Here is a 23173-nt window from a genome sequence, read left to right as displayed (position 1 = left end):
TTAAAATTTGAGTTATAAAATGCTGTTTTCTGAAGTTAATACATCAATCCCCTCTATCTTTGTTAGCTACCATGAGAAAATACCATAGGCAAGGTGGCTTAAAAAACAAAGTTATTTTTCACAGTTCTGAAGGCTGGAAGTCCAAGATCACGGTGCCAGTGTAGTCGGGTTTGGCTGAATGCCTTCTAGCTGAGTCTTCGCATGGCTGAGTAGAGCTCTGATGTCTCTTCCTCTTATAAGAGAACTAATCCCATTATGAGGCCCCACGTTCATCACTTCATTTAACCCTAATTACCTCCCAAAGGTCCCAGCTCCAAATACTTTCTATTACATTGGTAGTTAGGGCTTCAACATATGAATTTTGGGGGGACACAGTTCAATTCATAGTAACCCCCTCTTTTACAGTCTATAGTGCATTGATTTTTATGCTTTTTACATTGTTACACTTCAAAATAATATTTCTACAACAGTTGGAATACATTCATTAATTGAGATATTACTATGTTTTGTTGCTTTAATTTTTTTATCCTTGATATTCAACTCTGTATTGTAACGGAGTAAGTTTTTTTTTTAATTAATTAATTTTTTGCCTGTGTTGGGTCTTCATTGCTGCTCGCGGGCTTTCTCTAGTTGCAGCAAGCAGGGGCTACTCTTCATTGCAGTGCACAGGCTTCTCATTGCGGTGGCTTCTCTTCTTGTGGAGCACAGGCTCTAGGTGCGTGGGCTTCAGAAGTTGTGGCACGTGGGCTCAGTAGTTGTGGCTGGTGGGCTCTAGAGCATAGGCTCAGTAGTTGTGGCACACTGGCTTAGTTGCTCCGTGGCATGTGGGATCTTCCCGGACCAGGGCTTGAACCCGTGTCCCCTGCATTGGCAGGAGGATTCTTAACCACTGCACCACCAGGGAAGTCCCCAGAGTAAGTTTTGATACGCAAAACTTGAATCTTTTAAAATCTCTTAACCTCAAATGACATGTTATTTATTATGTATTTTAAAGGTTTTATGCTTATCTCTTCTATAATGAAAATTGAGTTCTGATTTTCATACGGTGAGGTTATCTTGGTTACTGGCTTTGACAGTAATCTTGGCTCCATCACTTCCTAGCCTTATGAGTTTTACTTCTCTAAGGTTGTTTCTTCATTGGGTAAGATTTGGTGACTTGGGCTTTGAGCTCTTCTTATTTCCAGTCTGATATTTTTACATTCTAAATCTCTAGAGCTCAGATTTTAAAAAATTGGCTTCAAGAGACATTACAAAATTAGAATGTATAGAAATCGGATCCTTCTTTATGTTAGAAATGGGAGAAATAAATATAGAAGATTATTCAGGGTTTTAAACTAGAGGTTAGGGAAAATGGCTATGGTGAAATTGGGAAGAACATGTTTGGGAAAGCAGATAAGCTTTTAGACTTTTTTGGGGGTTGGATAGTCTTAATCTCAAAGAAATGTTGTAAAAATAATACAGAGAATTTCCATATTCGTTCATTCATATTCCCTGATTGTTAATAGTTTGCTGTATTTGTTTTACCATTCTCTGTGTGTACATGTACCTATGCACACACTCACACATATGTTCTTGACCTTTAATGTCTTGGTCTAAACCCTGTCATTACCTGAAACGTTACATTCAAATCACAAGCTCCTATGCCTCCACTTTTCATTCAGTACATTTTCTCCTGCTGTTTTTATTAAATGAACAGAGCAATCCATAGTAAGCTTGACTCAGCAAGCATTCAATAATCACTACTGTTAAGAGCTTTTATTCAATCTTTTTGAAATTTCCAGTTCCTTCTCCTCTCCTCCTTATTTTTTTCCAGCTTGTCTTACTTCACTCTCTGATTTAGACTTCCATGAAATGTTAATCTAACCATTCTCCTGGCAGTATCCTCATCTCCCTTGCTTTTCTTTACACCTGCCTGGTGCAACTCTAATTTCTTATTCGATCCAGCTGCTTTGTGCCTCCCACCACTCCCTACTCCTAGACATGCTGCTGGACATTGTTAACAGTCTTCAAACTGCACAGGCTTGGGAATACTGTATATTCCCGGTTTCCAGCTTCTACTCAGGTTTCAGTGCTGCCTGTCAATGCCTCATTTTACTAGTTGGCTGTCTTTTCTCCCAGTTCTTTGCAAATCTTTTCCAGCCTTCTCAAATCTCCACTCAGTTGATGAGATCAGCATGTCTCTTTTTCATTTGTTCCTAGTAGTGCCTGATTAGTAGGCACTGGGTAAATATTTTTTTTGCGTGGATGGCGGAATTAAACATTTTTAGTGCGTAGTTCTGTCAAGAAACTTAAGTGAAGATGTTTTGTTCTATACGCAATTAAAAATGAATGTCTAAAGATTGTAGCTTGAAGGAAGGATTTGGTTGGGAATTATCCTTACTGAAGCAGTGAACAGTAGATGAGATGGCTAAAGAGGTAAGCACATAGAGAAGAGAGCTGACAAAAGCAGCTAACATTTATGTAGAGGGATAGGAAAAAAAAATGAGGCAGATGTCAGTCACAGAAACCAGTGAAAATGGTTTACACAGAAGCTCTTTATTTTTATATTTGTATGTGATACTTGACTGTTATTAGTATATATTCTTCCTATATTTGTTCAATAAAACATTTGTTGAATGTGTCCAGCAGGCTCATCTGGAAATGGTTGCAGTTTCTTTTTAATGTTAACAATTTGAGTGGGACATTGTGCTGTGTTTCCCAGAGGAACTAAACAATCACCATAAGAATAAGGAGGAAAGAGGTAAACAGAGGCTGGATACCTAGAAGCCCATGGAGGCCAGAAAGATTATGATTCTGTCATTTAATTGAATTTTGCAAATTGGTGATTTGCAAAAGTATGAGGTTCCTCCCTCCCCCCCAAATATACTAGATTTTAAATACTAGATTTTAAATACTTAATATTTTTGGTATCAAATACTTTTAATTATTTTGTAATCGTAGGTGAGTCACCTTAGAATCTTACAATTTTTGGCACTGATGGAATTTTAGAGGTGGTACCTAATCTCCTCTTGATGTGGAAATCTCTTACAGATTTTTTTTCCCACAAATTTTCCGCCTACAATACCTATCCTTTCATGAAAACCATCTTTTTGTTACCACTGTTTGTTATTCTTTCATTTCAAAAAGTTGATGTTTATATTATGGTAAACTGCTGCCTTCCAAATTTCCCTTGGACCTTTTGGAAACAGTCTGTTGGCTTTAAAAGCACTGGCTTCCTTTTTTTTTTTTTTTCTTTTTTCTTCCTTTCTTCCATCTTAACTTTTTTTTTTTTGGTCAAAAAAGGTAATATGTATTTATTCAAAATTCGGAAAATGTAGGTGCATGTTTTGCTACATCTAATTTCAGTGAAAAAAATGCTAGTTTCTTACCAGCATTGCTCAGTTATAGAACCTTGAATTTAGAGAGATGTTTACTTTCTCTTTCCTTAAACAGAGAAAGAGGATGTGTTATTCAAAAAGCTTTATTTTGGAGACTGACCCTCAGCCCTTAATGATTTAGATTTTTTTAGGTACATAGTAGACAGGGTAGTAATATAAAAAATAGGTGTTTTTTTTGGCCATGCCGCACAGCTTGAGGGTTCTCAGTTCTCTGACCAGGAATTGAACCTGGGCCACAGCAGTGAAAGCCCAGAATCTTAACCACTAGGCCACCAGGGAACTCCCAGAATGCTATTTTTAAAACAAAGACAAGCCTTTGCTCAGAATTCAGTGGTTTCCCATTGTTTCAAAGATAAAGTTTTTAATCCTAATAGGCCCACCTCATCCAACCTTCTTTCTCTCCTTCAGCTGTCCCTTTCTTACTAGCTTCTGCTTCCCCATCTTTTTTGAACATGGTTAGCATATCAGGGCCGGAGGTCCTTTGCATTTGGTTTTTCTTCAACCTTGAAGCTGCCTGTTTGCCCTTTAGATCCAAGTCAGAAGCTCTGCCCTCAGAGAGGCCTTTAGTGATCAACTTATCTAAAGTAGTTCCACCCTTTCTAAAGTAGTTTCCACCCTTTCATGTTGTCCTGTTTGGTTTTATTTATGGCATTTGTCACCATCTGAAATGATTTTATTTACCTATTATTTGAATCACCAAACTAGAAAGTAAGACCGGAGAGAGCAGATTCTTACCCCTTGTATCTCCAGTGCACAGAATAGCATACATAGTAGGTGTTCAGTAAATGTTTCAAAATATGGATCACTTAATGACTGACATAGATTATAAATAAATTTTACCACATACCATATTGTAGTGAATATCCTTACGTGTATGTGTATTTTGCACGCATTAGTATTTTTTTAGGATAGATTCTTAGACTTTGTTTTAAGCTATGCTGCTGGGTTCTAAACCAGTCTTAGCTCTCTACCCAAGCCTTACAAAACAGACCACAGACTGGATTTGGCCATAGGCCTTAGTTTGCCAAAGCCTGCCTTTAGTTCATTGTAAATAGCATGTGAATTGTCTCTGTTTAATGTCAGAATTCCCTTGTGAAATCACCTGGGCCAGACACTTCGGGGGTGGGCAGCTTTTGGACAACTTTTTTTCCCCATTGTTTTTACCTGTTTATTTTGAGCCAAATCTGGTAATTTCTGTTTTCCTAGAAAACCCTTATTTCAAAGCCTTCTCTTCATGTGTGTATTTTATATCATCTTTATCATTCTTAGTGTTAACTTAAAATTAGAGTGATTCAGCTAATTTATATATATTTTTTCCAAAAGAGCCAGCTCTTGAATTTATCAGTAGTTATTATTTTTTTTTTAATTTGATTTTTCTTTTCTGCTTTTTTTTGGGTAACTTTTAAAATGAAAGTCCTTAAGAGCATTCCTTTGAATTATATGATTCTGCGCTTTATGGTTTGATAAGAGGTGTGTTTGTTTTTCACTTTCAGTTGATTTTCTTCTACATTTCTAGTTTTGTCTATTAACTTTGTAGCCACAGGAATATTAAACTACTGTCTTATCAATCCCAGGAACAAAAACAGTTTGTTGATTCCTTGTTTATGATGTTCTGACATTTTTTTTTTCTGCTCTGGTATGAGCTGTATTATTACATTGTTCTTCATTACTCCTTCTCAGAGCTACTGATTTCTCCAATTTCATATCTTGCCAGCCTGTTTCCCTCCCTGCCATCCCTGCCCTCTTCCCTTGTACAAATGAAAAACACTACTGTAGGGACTTCCCTGGTGGGGCAGTGGTTAAGAATCCGCCTGCCAATTCAGGGGACATGGGTTCAATCCCTAGTCCAAGAAGATCCCACATGCCGTGGAGCAACTAAGCTTGTGTGCCACAACTGCTGAGCCTGCGCTCTGGAGCCTGTGAGCCACAACTACTGAGCCTGCGAGCCACAACTGCTGAAGCCCGCACACCTAGAGCCCATGCTCCGCAGCAAGAGAAGCCACCGGAATGAGAAGCTCACGCACTGCAGCAAAGAGTAGCCCCCACTCACCTCAACTAGAGAAAGCCCGCACACAGCAACGAAGACCAAATGCAGCCAAAAAAAAAAAACAAAAGAAAAAAACCACTATTGTATATCTCCTATATTAATATTCTACTTTACTTCTGACATTTCTGGTCACCACGTGGAGGGCAGGGTTCCCCACACCAAGCAGTTAGATTCTCCAGCCACTGTCTGGGTGTCCTGAAATTTAACTCAATTCTGATCTAACTACCCAGAGATAGCATTATATCCCAGAGATTAATAAGGGCTCAGTCCCACAAGACTGTCCCCTCAAATACTTCAGATGCCAGTTGAAAGTCCAGATTGTTAACGATTGTTAACCATGCTGCTAGCTAACTGGCTGGCTGGCTGTAAATCATGTTTGATTAATTTGCTAGAGCAGTTCACAGAACTCAGGAAAACAATTTACTTGCTAGATTACTGGTTTATTACAAAGATATTAAAGTATGGGAGTGAATGAAAAGATGTACAGGGCAAGGTCCAGAAGAGTCCCAAGCACATGAGTTTTTGTTCCTGTGTAGTTTATGGAACTCCATCCTCCAGGAAGTGCTCCCAACCTTAATGGAGGCATGAATAATTAAATCTTTGGCCAATGGTGATTAATTCAACCTCCAGCTCCTCTCCCTACCCTGGAGGAGAGGAGGATGGTGTTGAAAGTGCCAGCCCTCTAATCACTTGGTTGATTCCCCTGGTAACCAGCCCTCACCCCTAGAGGCCTTCCTGGAGTCACTACACTAACTTATCCTCAGGTGTGGTTGTAAGGGGCTTGTTATGAATAACAAAAGATACCTTTATCTCCTATTATTTAGGAAATTCCAAGGGTTTTAGCCCTGTGTCAGGAGTGGGGCTGAAGACCAAGTATAATTTTCTTATAAATCACAATATCATACCTTGCAGTCTACACTCCACTTACAATAAATTTGTGTAAATATCTGTAATAACTTCATTTCTAATCCCTCTTGTTTGCTTGGAATCTAGGGGTCCTTGATCTTTTTAAAAATATTTTTTATTGACATAAAATAAACTGCACATACTTAAAGTATACTGTTTGATGCTTTGCATATACACATCATGAAACTCTTACCACAGTCAAGATAATGAACATATCAAGAAAAATTTCCTTCTGTTCCTCCCAGTTCCTATCCATAGGCAATCACTGATCTGCTTCCTGTACCATAGATACATTTGCATTTTGTAGTGTCGACTGAAAAAAAAGCACAACCTAAAAGTTGAGAATTACGTTTTATTTGGCGGACAAAACTGAAGACTTAAGCCTGGAAGTTAGCCTTTCAGATGGCTCTTAGGGACTAGTCCAGAGAGGTAAGGGAGGAGCCAGGATATATAGAAGTTTTGCAACAAAACCCAGGTAGTTGGAACATCAAAAAAGGTTAAGGTTAATTAAAGAAAACCAGATGTCTCAAGTTAATGAATTTAGCTCTTTTCTAGTATGGGAAGATGCAAGGGTCTGGGCTTATTGAAATCATTCCTTTGATATGCACCTTTTTCTCCAACCTGGATCCCCTCAGGGTGCACAGTTGGCGGTGGCTGCTGTAGCTACTGGCTTGTTGGCCTGCGGCAACATCCTTTGTTTACTGATATGGGAGGCAACATTTTTCATCCACAGTTGAATTCAGTATATAGTGTATATGTTGGGAGTCTAGCTTCTTTCCTTCACCATAATGACTTTGAGATTTATGCATGTTGTTACATTTATCAGTAGTTCATTCTTTTTTATTACTTGGGTATTCATTCCATTTATGTATATACCACAATATGGTTATCCAGTAACCTGTTCGTGAACAGTTGGGTTGTTTCCAGTGCTTGCCTATTACAAATAAAACTATGAACCAGAGTACAAGTCTGAGTCTTCATATGGACATATATTTTCATTTTCTTGTATAAACATTGGGAATGGAATTGGGATTGTACGGTTTGGGGATTTTTTTCCTTTTAAAGAAGCTGCCAAACTGTTTTCCCAAGTGGTTATACCATTTTACATTCCCACGAGCAGGCTATGAGAGTTCCAGTTCTTCCACATCCTTGTCGACACTTGGTATAATTATTCCATAGTTTTAGCCAATACGGTAGAAGTATGGAGTTATCTTACTGTGGTCTAAATTTGCATTTCCCAAATACTAATGGTGCTGAAATGCTGAATATCTTTACACGTGTTTATTTGCCACTTGTGTATCTCTGGTGAAGTGTCACATCCTGTGCCCTTTAAAAATAATTGAGTCATGTGTTTTATTATCGAGTTCTGAGAGTTTTGTACATATTCTGGATAAAAGTGTTTCGTCAGATACATGATCTGCAGATGTTTTTTCCCAGACAGTAGATTGTGTTTTCATTGTCAACCGTGAGAACTTTCAAAAGGCAAAAGTCTAGTTTAAAAATTTCATCTTTTATGGATTGTGAGCCCCGCCCCCACCCCCACCAGCATGCGGCTTGCAGGATCTTAGTTCCCCAGCCAGGGACTGAACCCACCCCTTTGGCAGTGAAAGCTCTGAGTCCTAACCACTGGACTGCCAGGGAATTCCCTATGAATTGTGTTTTTAGTGTACTATCTAAGAAGTCTTTATATTTAACCCAGGGTCACAAAGATTTTCTCCTATGGTTTCTCTAGAAGTTTTTATAGTTTCAGGTTTTACCTTTTGTCTGTGGTCCTTTTTAAAAAATTTGAGGTATTTTTAACATATGGTGTCATATAAGTTTAAGGTGTATTTTGTGCATTTATATATTGCAGTGTGATTAATTATGCACGTGATGTGTGGAGGTTAAGCATTAGCTTAAACCTCCACACATCACGTGCATAATTATCATTTAAGATCTTAGCTCGAAAAATCTACAAACAGTAAATGCTGGAGAGGGTGTGGAGAAAAGGGAACCCTCTTGCACTGTTGGGGGGAATGTAAATTGATTCAGCCACTATGGAGAACAGTATGGAGGTTCCTTTAAAAACTGCAAATAGAACTACCATACGACCCAGCAATCCCACTACTGGGCATATAACCCGAGAAAACTATATTTCAAAAAGAGTCATGTACCACAGTGTTCATTGAAGTTCCGTTTACAATAGCCAGGTCATGGAAGCAACCTAAGTGTCCATCGACAGATGAATGGATAAAGATGTGGCACATATATACAATGGAATATTACTCAGCCACAGAAAGAAACGAAATTGAGTTATTTGTAGTGAGGTGGATGGACCTAGAGACTATCATACAGAGGGAAGTAAGAAAGAGAAAAACAAATACCATATGCTAACATATATATATGAAATCTAAAATAAAAAGGTTCTGAAGAACTTAGAGGTGGGATAGGAATAAAGACGCAGACATAGAGAGTGGACTTGAGGACATCGGAAGGGGGTAGGGTAAGCTGGGACGAAGTGAGAGTGGCATGGACTTATATATACTACCAAATATAAAATAGATGGCTAGTGGGAAGCAGCCACATAGCACAGGGAGATCAGCTCGGAGCTTTGTGACCACCTAGAGGGGTGGGATAGGGAGGGTGGGAGGGAAACGCAAGAGGGAGGAGATATGGGGATATATGTATATGTATAGCTGGTTCACTTTGTTATAAAGCAGAAACTAACACACCATTTTAAAGCAATTATACTCCAATAAAGATGTTTAAAAAAAAAAAGATCTTAGCAGCTTCGAAATACATATACAATGTTGTTGACCATACTCATAATACTGTACATTAGGTCTCCAGAACTTACCCCATCTTCTAACTGCAAGTTTGTACCCTTTGCTATGGTCCATTTTGCATTGAGTTTTGTATATTTTTGTATTCATTCATTCATTCAGCTAGCTAGCTGCACTGGGTCTTAGTTGCGGCATATGGGATCTTTGTTGTGGCATGTGGGATCTAGTTCCCTGAACAGGGATGGAACCCTGGGCCCCCTGCATTGGGGGCACGGAATCTCATCCACTGGACCACCAGGGAAGTCCCAAGTTTTGTATATCTTTCTATATTCTGTTCTGTTGATCTGTTTTACACTGTTATTACAGTGTCTTCATTGCTGCTTTATAAGTCTTGAAATCAGGTGACATTGGCCCTCCAACATTATTTTTCTTTTTAAAATTCTTTTGCTTATCGTAGAAAAACTCCCTCTGAGGTTTTGTTTGGGATTGCTTTGAATCTGCAGATAAACTTGGCAAGAATTGACATATTATTGGGTCTTTTGACCCACAGATATGGCCTATCTCCATTTATCTAGGTCTTCTTTAGTGTTTTGTAGTTTTCAGTATACAAATATTGCACAATTTTTGTCAGATATATCCCTAAGTATTTCCTAGTTTTAATTGCTGTTATAAGTTGTACTTTAATTTCTGATTGTTTGTTGCTACTATGCACTGATATAATTGATTTTTATATGTTGATCTTGTATACAACCTTGCTTAACTCTCTTCTTAGTTCTAGTAGCTTTTTTTAGACTTAGTCAGATTTTCTACGTATATGATCATGTCAGCAAATAGACAGTTTTATTTCATCCTTCCCCATCTGACTTCCTTCCCCCACCCTTGTCTTACTGCACTGGCTTAGAAATTCTAGAACAGTGTTGAACAGAAGTGGTGAGAGTTGATAGCCTTTCTTTGTTCTTTAGAACATGGGTTAAGCATTCAGTCTTTTACCATTAAGTATGATGTTGCTATAGGTTTTTGTTTTTTATTAGTAGACTATTTTTTTTAAATAGGTTGTAATAGATGCCCTTTATCAGGCTGAGTCTTAATTTCCTGAGAAGATTTTATCAGAAATGGGTGTTGTGTTTTGTGAGATACTTTTTCGGCATATATTGAGATAATTGTGTGTGTGTTTTAGTTTACTATATGGTGAACTGTGGCTTCTCCCGCTGCGGAGCCTGATGCACAGGCTCAGCGGCCATGGCTCACGGGCCCAGCCACTCCGCGGCATGTGGGATCTTCCCGGACCGGGGCACGAACCCATGTCCCCTGCATTGGCAGGCGGACTCTCAACCACTGCGCCACCAGGGAAGCCCCTGTTGGTCATTTCTGAAAGTATTTTTGCTGGATATGGAATTCTAGGTTATCAGTTTTTTCTTTCTAAGTATGTGGCTGCAACATTTTCTCACTTGCATGGTTTCCAACAAGGATTCTGCTCAAATTTTGTTGTTGTTGTTGTTAAACCTCTTAGTTCCTCTTAGTTTAAACCAGGGATTGAACCCGCACCCTTGGCAGTGAAAACGCAGAGTCCTAACCACTGGCCACCAGGGAATTAATTCCCTCTGCTCTAACTCTTATGTTTGTTTCTCTTATTGCTTTTCAGATTTTCTCTTTATCACTAGTTTTGAACAATTTTATTATGATGTGCTTTGGTATGGTTTAGTTCATATTTCTTATGCTTGGACTTCGTTGAGTCTTTTGCATCTGTATTTATAGTTTTCATCAGATTTTGTAAGATTCTGGCCATTATTTTTTCTTTCACCCCACCTCCTTGAGCGACTCCAGTTACACATAGATTAGGCTGTCTAACTCTGTCTCAGGGCTTATCTTTCATGTCTCTGTATTTAATCTTTTTACTTGTTGAACATATAGAATGCAGTTATATAAAATAACTTAACATTTTTGTCCACTAATTCTGATACCTAGGTCAGCTAGATTGGTTTCAGTTGATTGATTCTTCTCTTCAATAAGGTTCATATTTTCCTGCTTCTTTGCCTGCGTAGTTTTTAATTAAATTGTTCAATGTGGATTTTGCCTTCTTGGATGCTGGATATTTTTCCATTTTTTAAAATAAACATTCTTTAGATTTGCTTGGGACTCAGTTACCAGAAACAGTGTGATTTAAAGTCTAGCATGTGAGAATTGGTGCTATTCCCAGTCCTTCCTGAGCAACAGGCACTGTTCCCTCTGATTATTTCAGATGGTTCTTTCCTGGCTTTGGGTGGTTTCCTCACACACGTACATATTGATACTCTGCTGAATACACAGGGGGGAACAGATCCTCTGCAGATCTGTAGCATTTTCTCTTTGTATACCTCTCTTCTTTCCAGTATTATATTCTAGCTACCTTGGTCATCCTGAATGCCCAGCTTCATTTCTTCAACTTAGGGAGTCTCCCAGCTTCCACTTGGATTCTATTCTGAGTTCCCTTCTCAGTGCCATGACCTGGGAGCTCTCCAGGCAATAAGCTCAGGAAACCATAGGGCTCACTTCATTTCTTTCCTCTCTGTTAGGGATCACATCAATTCAGTATCTTAAGTTCTTGTTTTATTTATATATAAGTAAAATTATACACACCTACCTGCACTGGACAGTATATATAAACACATTACATATGCATGTGTACAAAGTGATTCAGATTTTTTATATATATATATATAAATTCTTTTTCCTACTCTTTTCCATTATGGTTTATTAGTTCCCTGTGCTATACAGTAGGACCTTGTTGTTTATCTATTTTATATATAGTAGTTTGTATCTGCTCATCCCAAACTCCTAGTCTATCCCTCTCCACCCCTCTTACCCCTTTGGTGAAACCACAAGTTTGTTCTCTATGTTTGAGTCTGTTTCTGTTTTGTAAATAAGTTCATTTGTATCATTTTAGATTCTACATGTAAGTGATATCATATGGTGTATGTCGTTCTCTTTCTGATTTCACTTAGTATGATAATCTCCAGGTCCATCCATGTAGCTGCAAATGGCATTATTTCATTCTTTTTTATGACTGAGTAGTATTCCATTGTGATACATACCACATCTTTATCCATTCATCTGTCGATGGACACTTAGGTTGCTTCCATGTCTTGGCTATTGTAAATAGTGCTGCTATGAACATAGGGGTGGGGTGCATGTATCTTTTCATATTAGAGATTTCTCTGCATATAGGCCCAGGGGTGGGATTTCTGAAAGTGCCCACATATAACTGGCAAACCATTAGAGTGCAATTGGCTTTTCTGATTTATCCAGTCTTACTGTTTATGGCTTTAAATTCTTTGTCTTTAGAAATGCATGATCTTTTATAGAAATAGGTACATTGTGATAGTTTGTTCTTATCTTTGATTGAATTATCTTTTGAATGCATTTGTACTAGCTTCAATCATGTATTTATTATTTACTTTTGGAGGGGGGTAGTAGGTACTATAAAGTCTTCTTGGGTTTTATACTGGAAAGGCTCATAGGATATGAAAGAATAAATTTATTCTCTATTCTAATGGCCTGAGAAGCTGACTCCCTGGCCATATTTCTTACCTCAGAATATACCCAGTATGTATTTTGTTTATCTGTTTGGTGAAAGAGCATGTACTGAAGGGCATACCATATAGGCAGTCGTTTATTAATAGGGGAAGGAGAAACTTTGTACAGAATTTTGAACCTTAAAAAGAACTACTCAAACTTGAATTTTATTATATATTTACAGGAATTTTCTCTTTTTTTTTGTATTTGGAAATTCCTTATAATTTAAAGGAAATTTTTTAGTTTATTTAACTCTTAAGTAGGAAAATTAAGGTTCATTTTGTGATTATTTCCAGGCTCTAATGTTTTGTGATGGCTGAGTTGAATTAGATATTGTGTCACCCTACAGTTAAATTGTGTTATGTTAACTTTGTTTTCCTTGTGTAAGCCTATGGACAAGCTGAACTGCCCTATCTTGTTAATTTTGTTTATTTATAAAATTGAACATTTTAATACATTTGCTTAGTGGTATTTCTCTATAGTGAATTGTTTGTTACATATAGCATTAATATTTGGGTTTCTGCAAGTTTTTTTCTTCAATTTGTTGACTTCTTACATAACATTTGCATTTTGTCAAATGTTGAGGTATTTTCCCTGTTGACTCTCAACTTAATATTTTTAACTACAGTTTTCCTCTCGTGATTTGTGAATATTCGGTAGGTTTGCTTCTGAAACGTTTAATGTGAAATACATGCCTGTGTTGTAGGTAAAGTTGAAACTTTATTCAAAACAAAGGAGAAATGTAAACAGGAAGTAGAATTATGTAGGAACACAGAGTTCTGGGCTGGAGATATAAATTTGGCATGATCGGTTGGTAGTTGAAGCCTTAGAATTGGATGAGATTTCCTACAGAGATGAATTTAGAAGGAGAAAGAAGGTGAGGACAGGATGGGTAGCACAGAAGGAAGGATTGGCCTTAGATGGAATGGGAGGAAAGATACACTTCCTTTATTGCAGTGGTTCTGAAGACTGCTTACATATTAGAATTGACTGAGGAGCATTTTCAAAATAAGGATTGATGATGAGATCCCACCTCACATGCCTAGAAACTTTTTTTTTTTAATAAATTTATTTATTTTTGGCTGCATTGGGTCTTCCTTGCTGCACGCAGGCTTTCTCTAGTTGCAGTAAGCAGGGGCTACTCTTCGATGTGGTGCGTGGGCTTCTCATTGCAGTGGCTTCTCTTTGTTGCAGAGTATGGGCTCTAGGTGCACAGACTTCAGTAGTTGTGGCATGCAGGCTCAGTAGTTGTGGCTCACAGGCTCTAGAGCGCAGGTTCAGTAGTTGTGGCGCACGGGCCTAGTTGCTCCATGGCATGTGGGATCTTCCCAGACCAGGGCTCGAACCTGTGTCGCCTGCATTGGCAGGCAGATCCTTAACCACTGTGCCACCAGGGAAGTCGCAAACTGGTATGTTTTAAATCCCCAGGTGATTTTAATGTGTGGCAAGAGTTAAGGACCGACCACTGCTTAGCATATATCTGTTTGTAGTAAGTCAGTGAGTCTTGAACTTTTGTGTTTTTCAGAATCACTGGGAGGGCTTTCTAAGGCACAATGGTTGGCCCCATCCTCAGTTTGATTCAGTAGGTATGGGTTGGAGCCTGAGAATTTGCATTTCTAACAAGTTTCTAGATGATGCTGAGAACCACTGTAACAGTAGGTGAAGGAAAGGAAACCCTTAGGAAAGATGGATGTAGATGCTGGTGGGCTTGTAGTTTTGCCCCTAGGAAGTTTAAGGAGTTTCTTTCTTAACGTTGCGTTGTTTATGATGTAAGCACGTTAGGGTCTCCACTAAGAGTGCTGCATGAGTAGTTGTAGTGTTAAGAGGGGTTTGAGGATTCTTAGGTGTTAAAATTGCCATCAAATGAGGGTGAAAGAACAAGTTGACTTTTTATTATATGTCAGTTAATTTTTTTTCACCTTGAAGAAAGATCTCCTTGAATCTTAGTTCTGTCGTCTAATGAATATGCACTGTCCTCTTTTGTCACTGGAGCTGAATATTCTTCCTGTATATCTTTGTCCATGTTATTGGTGAAAATATGTCAACAGGATAGATTCTCGGAGTATATAGATAGCTCTCTTCACACCGTCATCGTTAGCACCCTTGGGATAAAATTAATTATATACATTCTGCCACATATGATTGTAAGCCATCTTATATTCATTAATGTAGTTCTTTTGGTTTCAGATGAGTCGTTTTCACAATTTATTTCAAGGAAAGATGGTCTATCGTAAATGTATACTTGGAGAAGCTAAGTGATTACAGTTACATGGGGAGGAGGCAGCATGGTGTAAATGGACTGACCCAGAAGCCTTGATTTCAAATCCAATCTTGTTTACCTATGAACATCAGTTTCCTTATCTGTAAAATCAGAATACTAACTGTATCATAAAGTTACTAGACTGAAATGAGATAACAGATGTGAAAATTATTGATAAATTTTATGGAACGCCATAAATATTGTGGCAGGTGATAGGAATATAAAATCACGTCTCTGCAGGTGATGCTTATTCTGCAATTGACAAATGTAAAACCAGTACATAAAATGATTTTTATGATGGTAGGGTCTACACAGGCATTCCTTGACTTTGAATGCTTTTTGCATTATATACTACTCTGTGTTATCTTTAGCTCCCATGCTTTTAGCTGTTGATGGTTTATTGGTAGAATTCACCGCCTCCTGTCCTACGTCCACCCTGAAAACAAAATAAACAAAACAAACAGAAAAAATCCAACTCCTAAGGTTGATAATGTACACCTCACTAAATTGAAGGGAAATAGTATGAGAGCTAATTTGTGTCTTTTGCCCTGTTTATTAATAAACTAGTTTTTAATTGAGTACATGAGTTCCAAAGATGAACATTCTCTTTGTATATGAATGTTCATTAAAATACTATGTACTTCTAATAACTTCTTATATATACAGAGATTTGTTTTGACAAGTGTACACCATTTCTTGAACACTTACTCCATAGCCATGAAATAGAATATTGTTTTTGTGTACTTTGGGTTTATAAAGAAGTATCTACCCTTTGCAGAACATCGAGAAAATAGAATGTTCTTTCTATTCTAAACTGTTAAACTAATAGATCTTTGTTAGACACATACTGCCTGAAAACACAGGCACGCAGTTAATAGGGAAATGATGTTATCCTTCTGTCATGTTTGGATTCCATATGTGTAAGCTGATCATGCCAGTCATCTCAACCCTATTAAGTTGAATGATATTTGTTTATTAAATAGAAAGACATTATCCATAGATTCACTGTATTTGAACTGTTCATCTCAGTATGGATTGAAACCCTTATTCTCTATAGTGTAGTTAAATGGTTACAAATCATAAACAATATACTCACCAAGCACATGGAAGTTTATTTTGATTAATTTTGTCACATTTTGGATGTTGGAATTTTACAGGCTCTTGAAATTATTGTTGATGTGAGTTATTGAAGATTGACTTAATTTCTCATGTTTTTATTTTTCAGAATTTCTGTGAACATTTGAATTTACTAACAGCATTTAGTAAACTAATTCTAAAGTTTTCCTCCTTGTTTTTCTTTCTTATGTGCATCTTAAAGACTGGTTTTAAGGGGTGTGGCAGGACGTTCTGGACTCGATGAGTTTCCACTGAAATGTCGGAGAAGTCAGGCCAGAACACAAAAGCAAAGGATGGGAAAAAGTATGCGACACTCAGTTTATTTAATACTTACAAGGGTAAATCATTAGAAACTCAGAAAACCACAGGTGAGTAAAATCAAGTGGCATTTATATTTTTTATAGTTTTCATGGTTTTGTTTTATTACTGTAAATGACACACTAGGGCTATTGCTATTAGGATCTAGGGCAAACATATGTTAATGCAGCCCTGTTTACATTGGGCTTTTTATATACGTACACATCTTTGAAGGGATATGAATTTTTTTAGGCTGAAAATTTATAAGTGTTATAAAATATGGTTTTTTTTCCTGTTTGTTTTCATCAGAAAATAAATAAAACTATGTGGTTCCAAAAGGGAGACTTGGTCAATGAAATTAATAGGCATAAATATTAGTGGATTTATTCTACCACTTTTAGTTATGGACTAGAGAGTCCTGTGGTTCTTAGTTTTGTTTTGTTTTTTAATACCTGAACCCAGTGTTTACAGTGAAGAGTGAAAACTGGACCATGTACACATGATAGCTATATGGTGCATTAACAGTGTTCATTATGTACATAAAGGTAGCATATTTCTTCTTTTCTAAAATTTATTCAAGTATAGTTGATTTACAGTAGTGTTAATTTCTGCTGTACAGAAAAGTGATTCAGTTATACATATACATACAATCTTTTCATATTATTTTCCATTATGGTTTATCACAGGATATTGAATACAGTAGCTCCTTGTTGTTTATCCATTCTGTATTTAATAGTTTGCATCTGCTAACCCCAAACTCCCAGTTCACCCCCCCCACTCCCCTCCCCCTTGGCAACCATGAGTCTGTCCTCTATGTCTGTGAGTCTGTTTCATATCATGTTTATTCTTTAACGTACGAAGTTTCGAGTTTAAAATCGATTCCCTGGAAAAATTAAAAAACAGCATTGTCAGTGTTTTCTTTTTCATAGTTTATAGAGTTGGTTCAGTTGTTAGAATTTTCTTTTTTTAATGTATGTTCTATTTTATTTATTTTCTGTATACTCTATTTTATTTATTTATTTATTTTTGGCTGCCTTGGGTCTTTGTTGCTGCGCGCGGGCTTTCTCTAGTTGTGGCGAGCGGGGTCTACTCTTCATTGTGGTTCCCAGGCTTCTCATTGCGGTGACTTCTCTTGTTGCAGAGCATGGGCTCTAGGTGCACGGGCTTCAGTAGTTGTGGTGCGTGGGCTCAGTAGTTGTAGCTCATGGGCTTAGTTGCTCTGCGACATGTGGGATCTTCCTGGACCAGGGCTTGAACCCGTGTCCCGTGCATCGGCAGGTGGATTCTTAACCACTGCGCCACCAGGGAAGCCCAGAAGCGTGGAGTCTTAACCACCGGACTGCCAGGGAAGTCCCAGTTATTAGAATTTTTAAAGCATCTGCTCAGTGGCTTGATAGTTAATTTTAGTATAATTTCTACATTGGGTTATGTTGCAGGTGTGTGGCTTAGTTTTAATTTTTTCATTTTAAAATAGAAAATAATAATTCAAGATCCCGTTAATTCCTATTGTCTTTTTATTTTGTTTTAAGAATAAAATAGTTACTAAGAAAGTTGATGTTACTGATCTTTAGTTGCAGCTCGACATGGATTGCAGAGTCTTGGAAAAGTTGGTATTTCACGGCGTATGCCTCCACCTGCTAACCTCCCAAGTCTCAAAGCGGAAAACAAAGGCAATGATCCTAATGTGAACATCGTACCTAAAGATGGCACAGGATGGGCATCAAAACAAGAGCAACACGAAGAAGAAAAGTGAGTCAAAGTCTGTTAAAGAATGAAATCATTCCCCTTTCTTTGTGGGAACTTATGTTTGAGTTCGTTACGTGCTAGGTGTTGTGCTATGCCCTTTTTTATATAGTCAACTTTTGTGTAATTTTTCCTATGCGTGGGTTTAGTGGCAGTATTTTTATGTGTCAGGGTAGAACAGTTGACAGAATTGCTAATCACAGTTTTCCTTGTATCATACACTGTCGGGCTCCCTCCTATCCCATCCTCACCAAATCAGGCATTCTCTTTCTAAAATGATTTAAGAGTTGATTCTGTTAACTACTTTTCATGAAGCTAAGAGTTTCTGTCTGCCTGATTCATTGAAACTATACCTGATGCACATCATAGGTGCTCAAGTAATATTATTTGAATGAATAAAGAATTCACAAGAAAGCTGGCGTGGAATTAGTAATATCCCGCTTAATCATCATTCATTCAATAAATATTTAGCATTCTGTGTCATGGATTATTCAGGGCTCTTGGTTTATTAAATGACCAATCTAAGTAGTGGTAGTTTTTAAAAATAACACAAGAACATGAATACTTAATGCTTTTTGCCTATATCTGTTACTAAATTTCTATATTCTGGTTTGGGGAGCTTTATATAATAAATACAACTGCTTGGGTGAAGCTCACTAAAGACTTATTGTTCTCTACTTCTTAGTTGTTATAGAATTATTTTATAGTAGCAAGTCAGTTTTAGATCTAAGTATACCAGCAATATATTGCATTTCTTAAGCCTGTTAACTGCCTTTTTCATTTTTAAGCCTTAACTCATTACAAGAATTGAATAAAACTGTAGACCCCTTTAAAACACCTTTTACTCATGGGGATGCATCAGGCAGGTTGCTGTTACCTCTTTTGATTAACAGTAATATGTACAGTCGTGAAACTGTGGACTGCCAAATGGAGAGCTTGCTTAGCCTTAGCCCTTGGTTAATCCCACCAATCCAGACTGTATGTATGACTATAATGTTATTCCTAATTATAAATGTTCACTTCTTCAAAACAAATTTTTGGTAGCTATGTTCAATAATGAGTGCTTCTTTTTTATCTTTCTTTCTCTTCTTTCCTTCCTTCCTTCTTCCCCTCCTCCCCTCCTCCCTCCCTCCCTTCCTCCCCTTTTCTTTCCAAAGTTAAAAACAAAGCTGTCATCTCCTTGGGTTATTCATGGGTAGAAATGAAAGGAGACAAAATTTAAAGGAATGTTGCAGAGGGAAAACATGGTGGCGTGCATCTGAGTAAATATGTAGCCAAAATAATTTGTATACAAATTTAGCTTAAATGCAATATTTATTTTATTTAAACATATAATATCTGAAATAATGGAGTCATATTTTTTTTAAGAGCACCAGAAGTTCCACCAGCACAACCAAAACCTGGGGTTGCAGCTCCCCCAGAAGTAGCACCTGCTCCCAAATCATGGGCCAGTAACAAGCAAGGTGGGCAAGGAGATGGTAAGTGGACATTAGCTGGGGAAACTGGTTAGGCTTGATAGTTACTGAACAGCCATGCAGGAGATAAGGGGCGAATTATGGTGTTTTGGCAGGGGTAGAGAACACTGTCAAAAGGTATTATCAGGCCCTGAAAAAAAGGGTCTTGTAAAAATTCTCTTGGGCTACTTAAGTTTCAGTGTTAAGAGCCATGTATGAGCCAATAATAGAGATTAAAGAAGGAGCCTTTAAGGTACCTTGTGCCCCACATTACTCTGTCTTTACCCTACATGACCAGAAAAAATCTTGTGCCTTCAGCTCTGAGACATAAAAGTACCCAGACGTTATGTTGATTGCTAGAAACCATTTTATTTTCCATCTGTGCCCCTAAACCTCTTCTGTTTCAAATATGCTGTTCACGATTTCCGTGGTAGAGAAGACCTAGAGAGTAGCCATAAAGCACAGTAGCTGTAATACTTCCCTCCCTACTAGAAATGATTGGAATCCCCAACAAAACTTAATTTTCCCACTTGCAAAACATATCTATAAAACATTGTATGGAAAAACCCATCTGGGCCCTCAAGCTAATAAAATCAGCTCTTTTAAATATATGGAGGTATAAAAATAAATAGGCGGGCAGGTAGGTAGATAGGTGAATGAGTGAATAGTGAGGTGCAATCAGTATCTCTGCAATAAATTAAAATGAAGCATTTTAGTCTCACCATGATACTTGTAGTGTTGATTCATAAATTCTATTTTAGCAGTATTATTTGAACTGATTCTTAGAGCTATTTATTAGTAAAGGAATTTTACTTATGTTGAAAATGAAAGGAGTCATAATAAAAGAGAAACAGAAGTGAAATTATCCTTACTTTCCTCATTATCTTTAATGAGTCCACTGGAACAATGTCTGGCAGATTCCTTTCTTAGATTTTTATTTCCTCATGGCTGTTCATTAACTTTCCAAGGGATTCTAATTCTAGATAAATTTAAAAGTTTTATGGATACAAACAGTCATCATTGAAATGTGGAATAACTTATCAAAAAAAGACAGAGCTCTATCCTGGGAGGGTTTTTGAATTATCTTCAGTATAAAAGTTACATGTAAGGTTTTTTTAAAAATATCCATAGGAATCCAGGTGAATAGTCATTTTCAGCAAGAATTTCCCAGCCTGCAGGCAGCTGGGGATCAAGAAAAAAAAGAAAAAGAATCAGTTGATGACAGCTATGGACCTGGACCCAGTTTACGCCCACCAAGTAAGAATACTTTCTATTTAATAAAAATACAGAATGAGATTATATTTGTGTTTTATCTTGTGATATAACCTCCTGTCTGCTATTGTTGTATGTATGATGACTCACCTAGTTTGAAAAGGCAGATAGTAACTGTAGTTGCTTGCCACTCAAGTATGGTTTTTACATGAACAGCATCAGTTTAACTTGAGAACTTGTTGGAAGTATATGTCTTGGGCCTCACACCCAACCTACTAAATCAAAAGTCAGCATTTTAACAAGATGCCTAGGTGACTTGGTTGCACATCAATATTTGGTCATTTTTACAATAGTAAAATTTTTTAGCACACCTCCCCAATATGCAAATATTTGTTTATAATTTATATCCATTCGTTTGCTTTCTGTTAATATTCTGAAATCAAACCGAGGAACCAGTCAATTTGGATAGTAAGAGATACTCATATTATGTACATTATAAAGCAGAAACTAAAAGTAGAAATATAAAATCTTTGAGAGATTTTAAAACATCTTATTAATTATATTGGATTCATAGTGTTGTCACCAAATATCTCAAAGAACCCTGTACCATGTACAGGGAAGTTCCTATTTACAGTAATGATTACAAATTCATGTTTTTGATAACCTAATACATTTTCTATCTCTTTGACTCATTTCTTGCCAGGTCTGGGTAAATCACCTTTTTTAATTTTTATTTTTAATTACTGTAATGTGGTTGATGAGTTTGTATTAGGAATAGATGTGTCAGCTCCACTGTTCTCTTGTTTAGTTTCTTTTCACCAGTTACCTGTTGCTGTGTAACAAATTTGGCAGCTTAAAAAGACAAACTGAACTGGGCTTACCATTTCACACAGTATCTGAGGGTCAGGAATCTGGGAGCCACTTAGCTGGGGGTTCTAGCTCAGGTTTTGTTGGTTCTCTGTCAGCAGAATTGCAGTGAAACTGTCATCCGATGCTGACTTGACTAGGGCTGCTGTTTTAAGCTCTCTCATGGTGGCTCATTTGTATGTGGGCGGCTCACAACGGATTTCCTCAGAAAAAATAAGGAGGGACAGACAGACATCTCCACCTGAGATGGAACCCCTAGGCTTTCATAGCCTGTTCTCAGAGAAGACAGCCAACACTCCTGCCTTATTCTACAGGTTACACAGACCAATCCTGGTACACTGCTGAGAGGGGACTACACAGGGTGTGAATAGCAGGAGGTAGAGACCATTCGAACCAAACAAGGTTTCCTTGTAAAACCATTTATCTCTTTTATTTGGTTAAGTGTAGTTGAATCAGGTAATGCAGTCACTAAATCTGCTCACTTGGGCACATGTAACTAGCAATAGTAGACTGAAAACGAATGAGAGCATGCATCACTGTCAATCCTTCTGGGTTATGGAACTCCCTCTGCCCTTCTTCAGGACACCTCAGGTATAACAGTGATTTTAATCTCTGTATCAAAAATTGGTGAAGCTTAATAGGGAAGTTCTAATATTTTCTTCCCTGACCCCAGTATTTGCTTTTGGTGGTACCCTCTGAGGCAGGGGTCCCCAACCCTTGGGCCGCAGACCAGTACCAGTCCACAGCCTGTTAGGAACCAGGCCACACAGCAGAAGGTGAGCGGCTGGCGAGTGAGGGAGCTTCATCTGCCGCTCCCCATCACTCGCATTACCACCTGAACCATTTACCCCCCTCCCCCTGTTTGTGGAAAAATTGTCTTCCATGAAACCGGTCCCTGGTGGCAAAAAGGTTGGGGACCGCTGCTCTGAGGTACATCCTCTCTGCTTTGGAAGCCACTGCTCTTGACTACCTAAACACCTTCAAAGTCTAAATTTCTAGTACAGCCTAGATTAGACTTTCACTATTCCTTCACTATGCTTACTTGCTTAACTCCTCTTGAAATGTGCCTAGTTTGGTTTCACTCTGTTCCATTTTCAGATTTTTTTCTTATTTTTTCTCTCTCTTCATACCAGATGTTGCTTGTTGGAGAGATGGTGGTAAATCTGCTAGTTCGCCTTTAACATCTGACCAAGATGAAAAGTCTGGCCAGGATGAAAGCACGACTGGAACATCAGAGCAAAATGATATCCTCAAAGTGGTGGAAAAGAGGATAGCTTGTGGTCCTCCACAGGCTAAACTGAATGGACAACAGCCTGCCCTTGCTTCTCAATACAGAGCTATGATGCCTTCTTACGTGAGTATTGTTGAATCAGCAAGTGGTTAAAAAAGAGGTTTTTGATCTGGATTCCAAGGAAAGAATTGGAATGGGAAAAAGTTGAAGTCTTTATTTTCATTAACATCTAACTAAAAATTAAAATTTTCTTTGATTATGAATTTAGGAATCAAATCACAGAAAGTATCAGTACCCAAGTTTTATCCTTAGGGATCATAGGTATTTTCATATCACATTACATTGTTTT

General features: G+C 37.7%; 1 protein-coding gene across 3 annotated transcripts in view; it reads left to right on the top strand.

Annotated features, from left to right (window-relative positions):
* The window catches only part of PRRC2C (proline rich coiled-coil 2C), a 98302-nt gene that overhangs the window by 11078 nt on the left and 64051 nt on the right, over positions 1 to 23173 (top strand). For all 3 annotated transcript variants that reach the window (XM_060133283.1, XM_060133273.1, XM_060133293.1), the window contains exons 2-6: positions 16223 to 16388; positions 17889 to 18066; positions 19429 to 19538; positions 20646 to 20771; positions 22727 to 22947. In XM_060133283.1, the coding sequence (XP_059989266.1) occupies positions 16277 to 16388; positions 17889 to 18066; positions 19429 to 19538; positions 20646 to 20771; positions 22727 to 22947 (747 nt within the window). In that variant the 5' untranslated portion in view covers positions 16223 to 16276. The remainder of the gene's footprint in view (positions 1 to 16222; positions 16389 to 17888; positions 18067 to 19428; positions 19539 to 20645; positions 20772 to 22726; positions 22948 to 23173) is intronic.

The sequence above is a fragment of the Lagenorhynchus albirostris genome, chromosome 2 (genome assembly GCF_949774975.1).
Source record: "Lagenorhynchus albirostris chromosome 2, mLagAlb1.1, whole genome shotgun sequence".
NCBI lineage: Eukaryota > Metazoa > Chordata > Mammalia > Artiodactyla > Delphinidae > Lagenorhynchus > Lagenorhynchus albirostris.
Note: the sequence above shows the minus strand (reverse complement) of the source record. Positions and strands in the feature narration are given on the sequence as shown.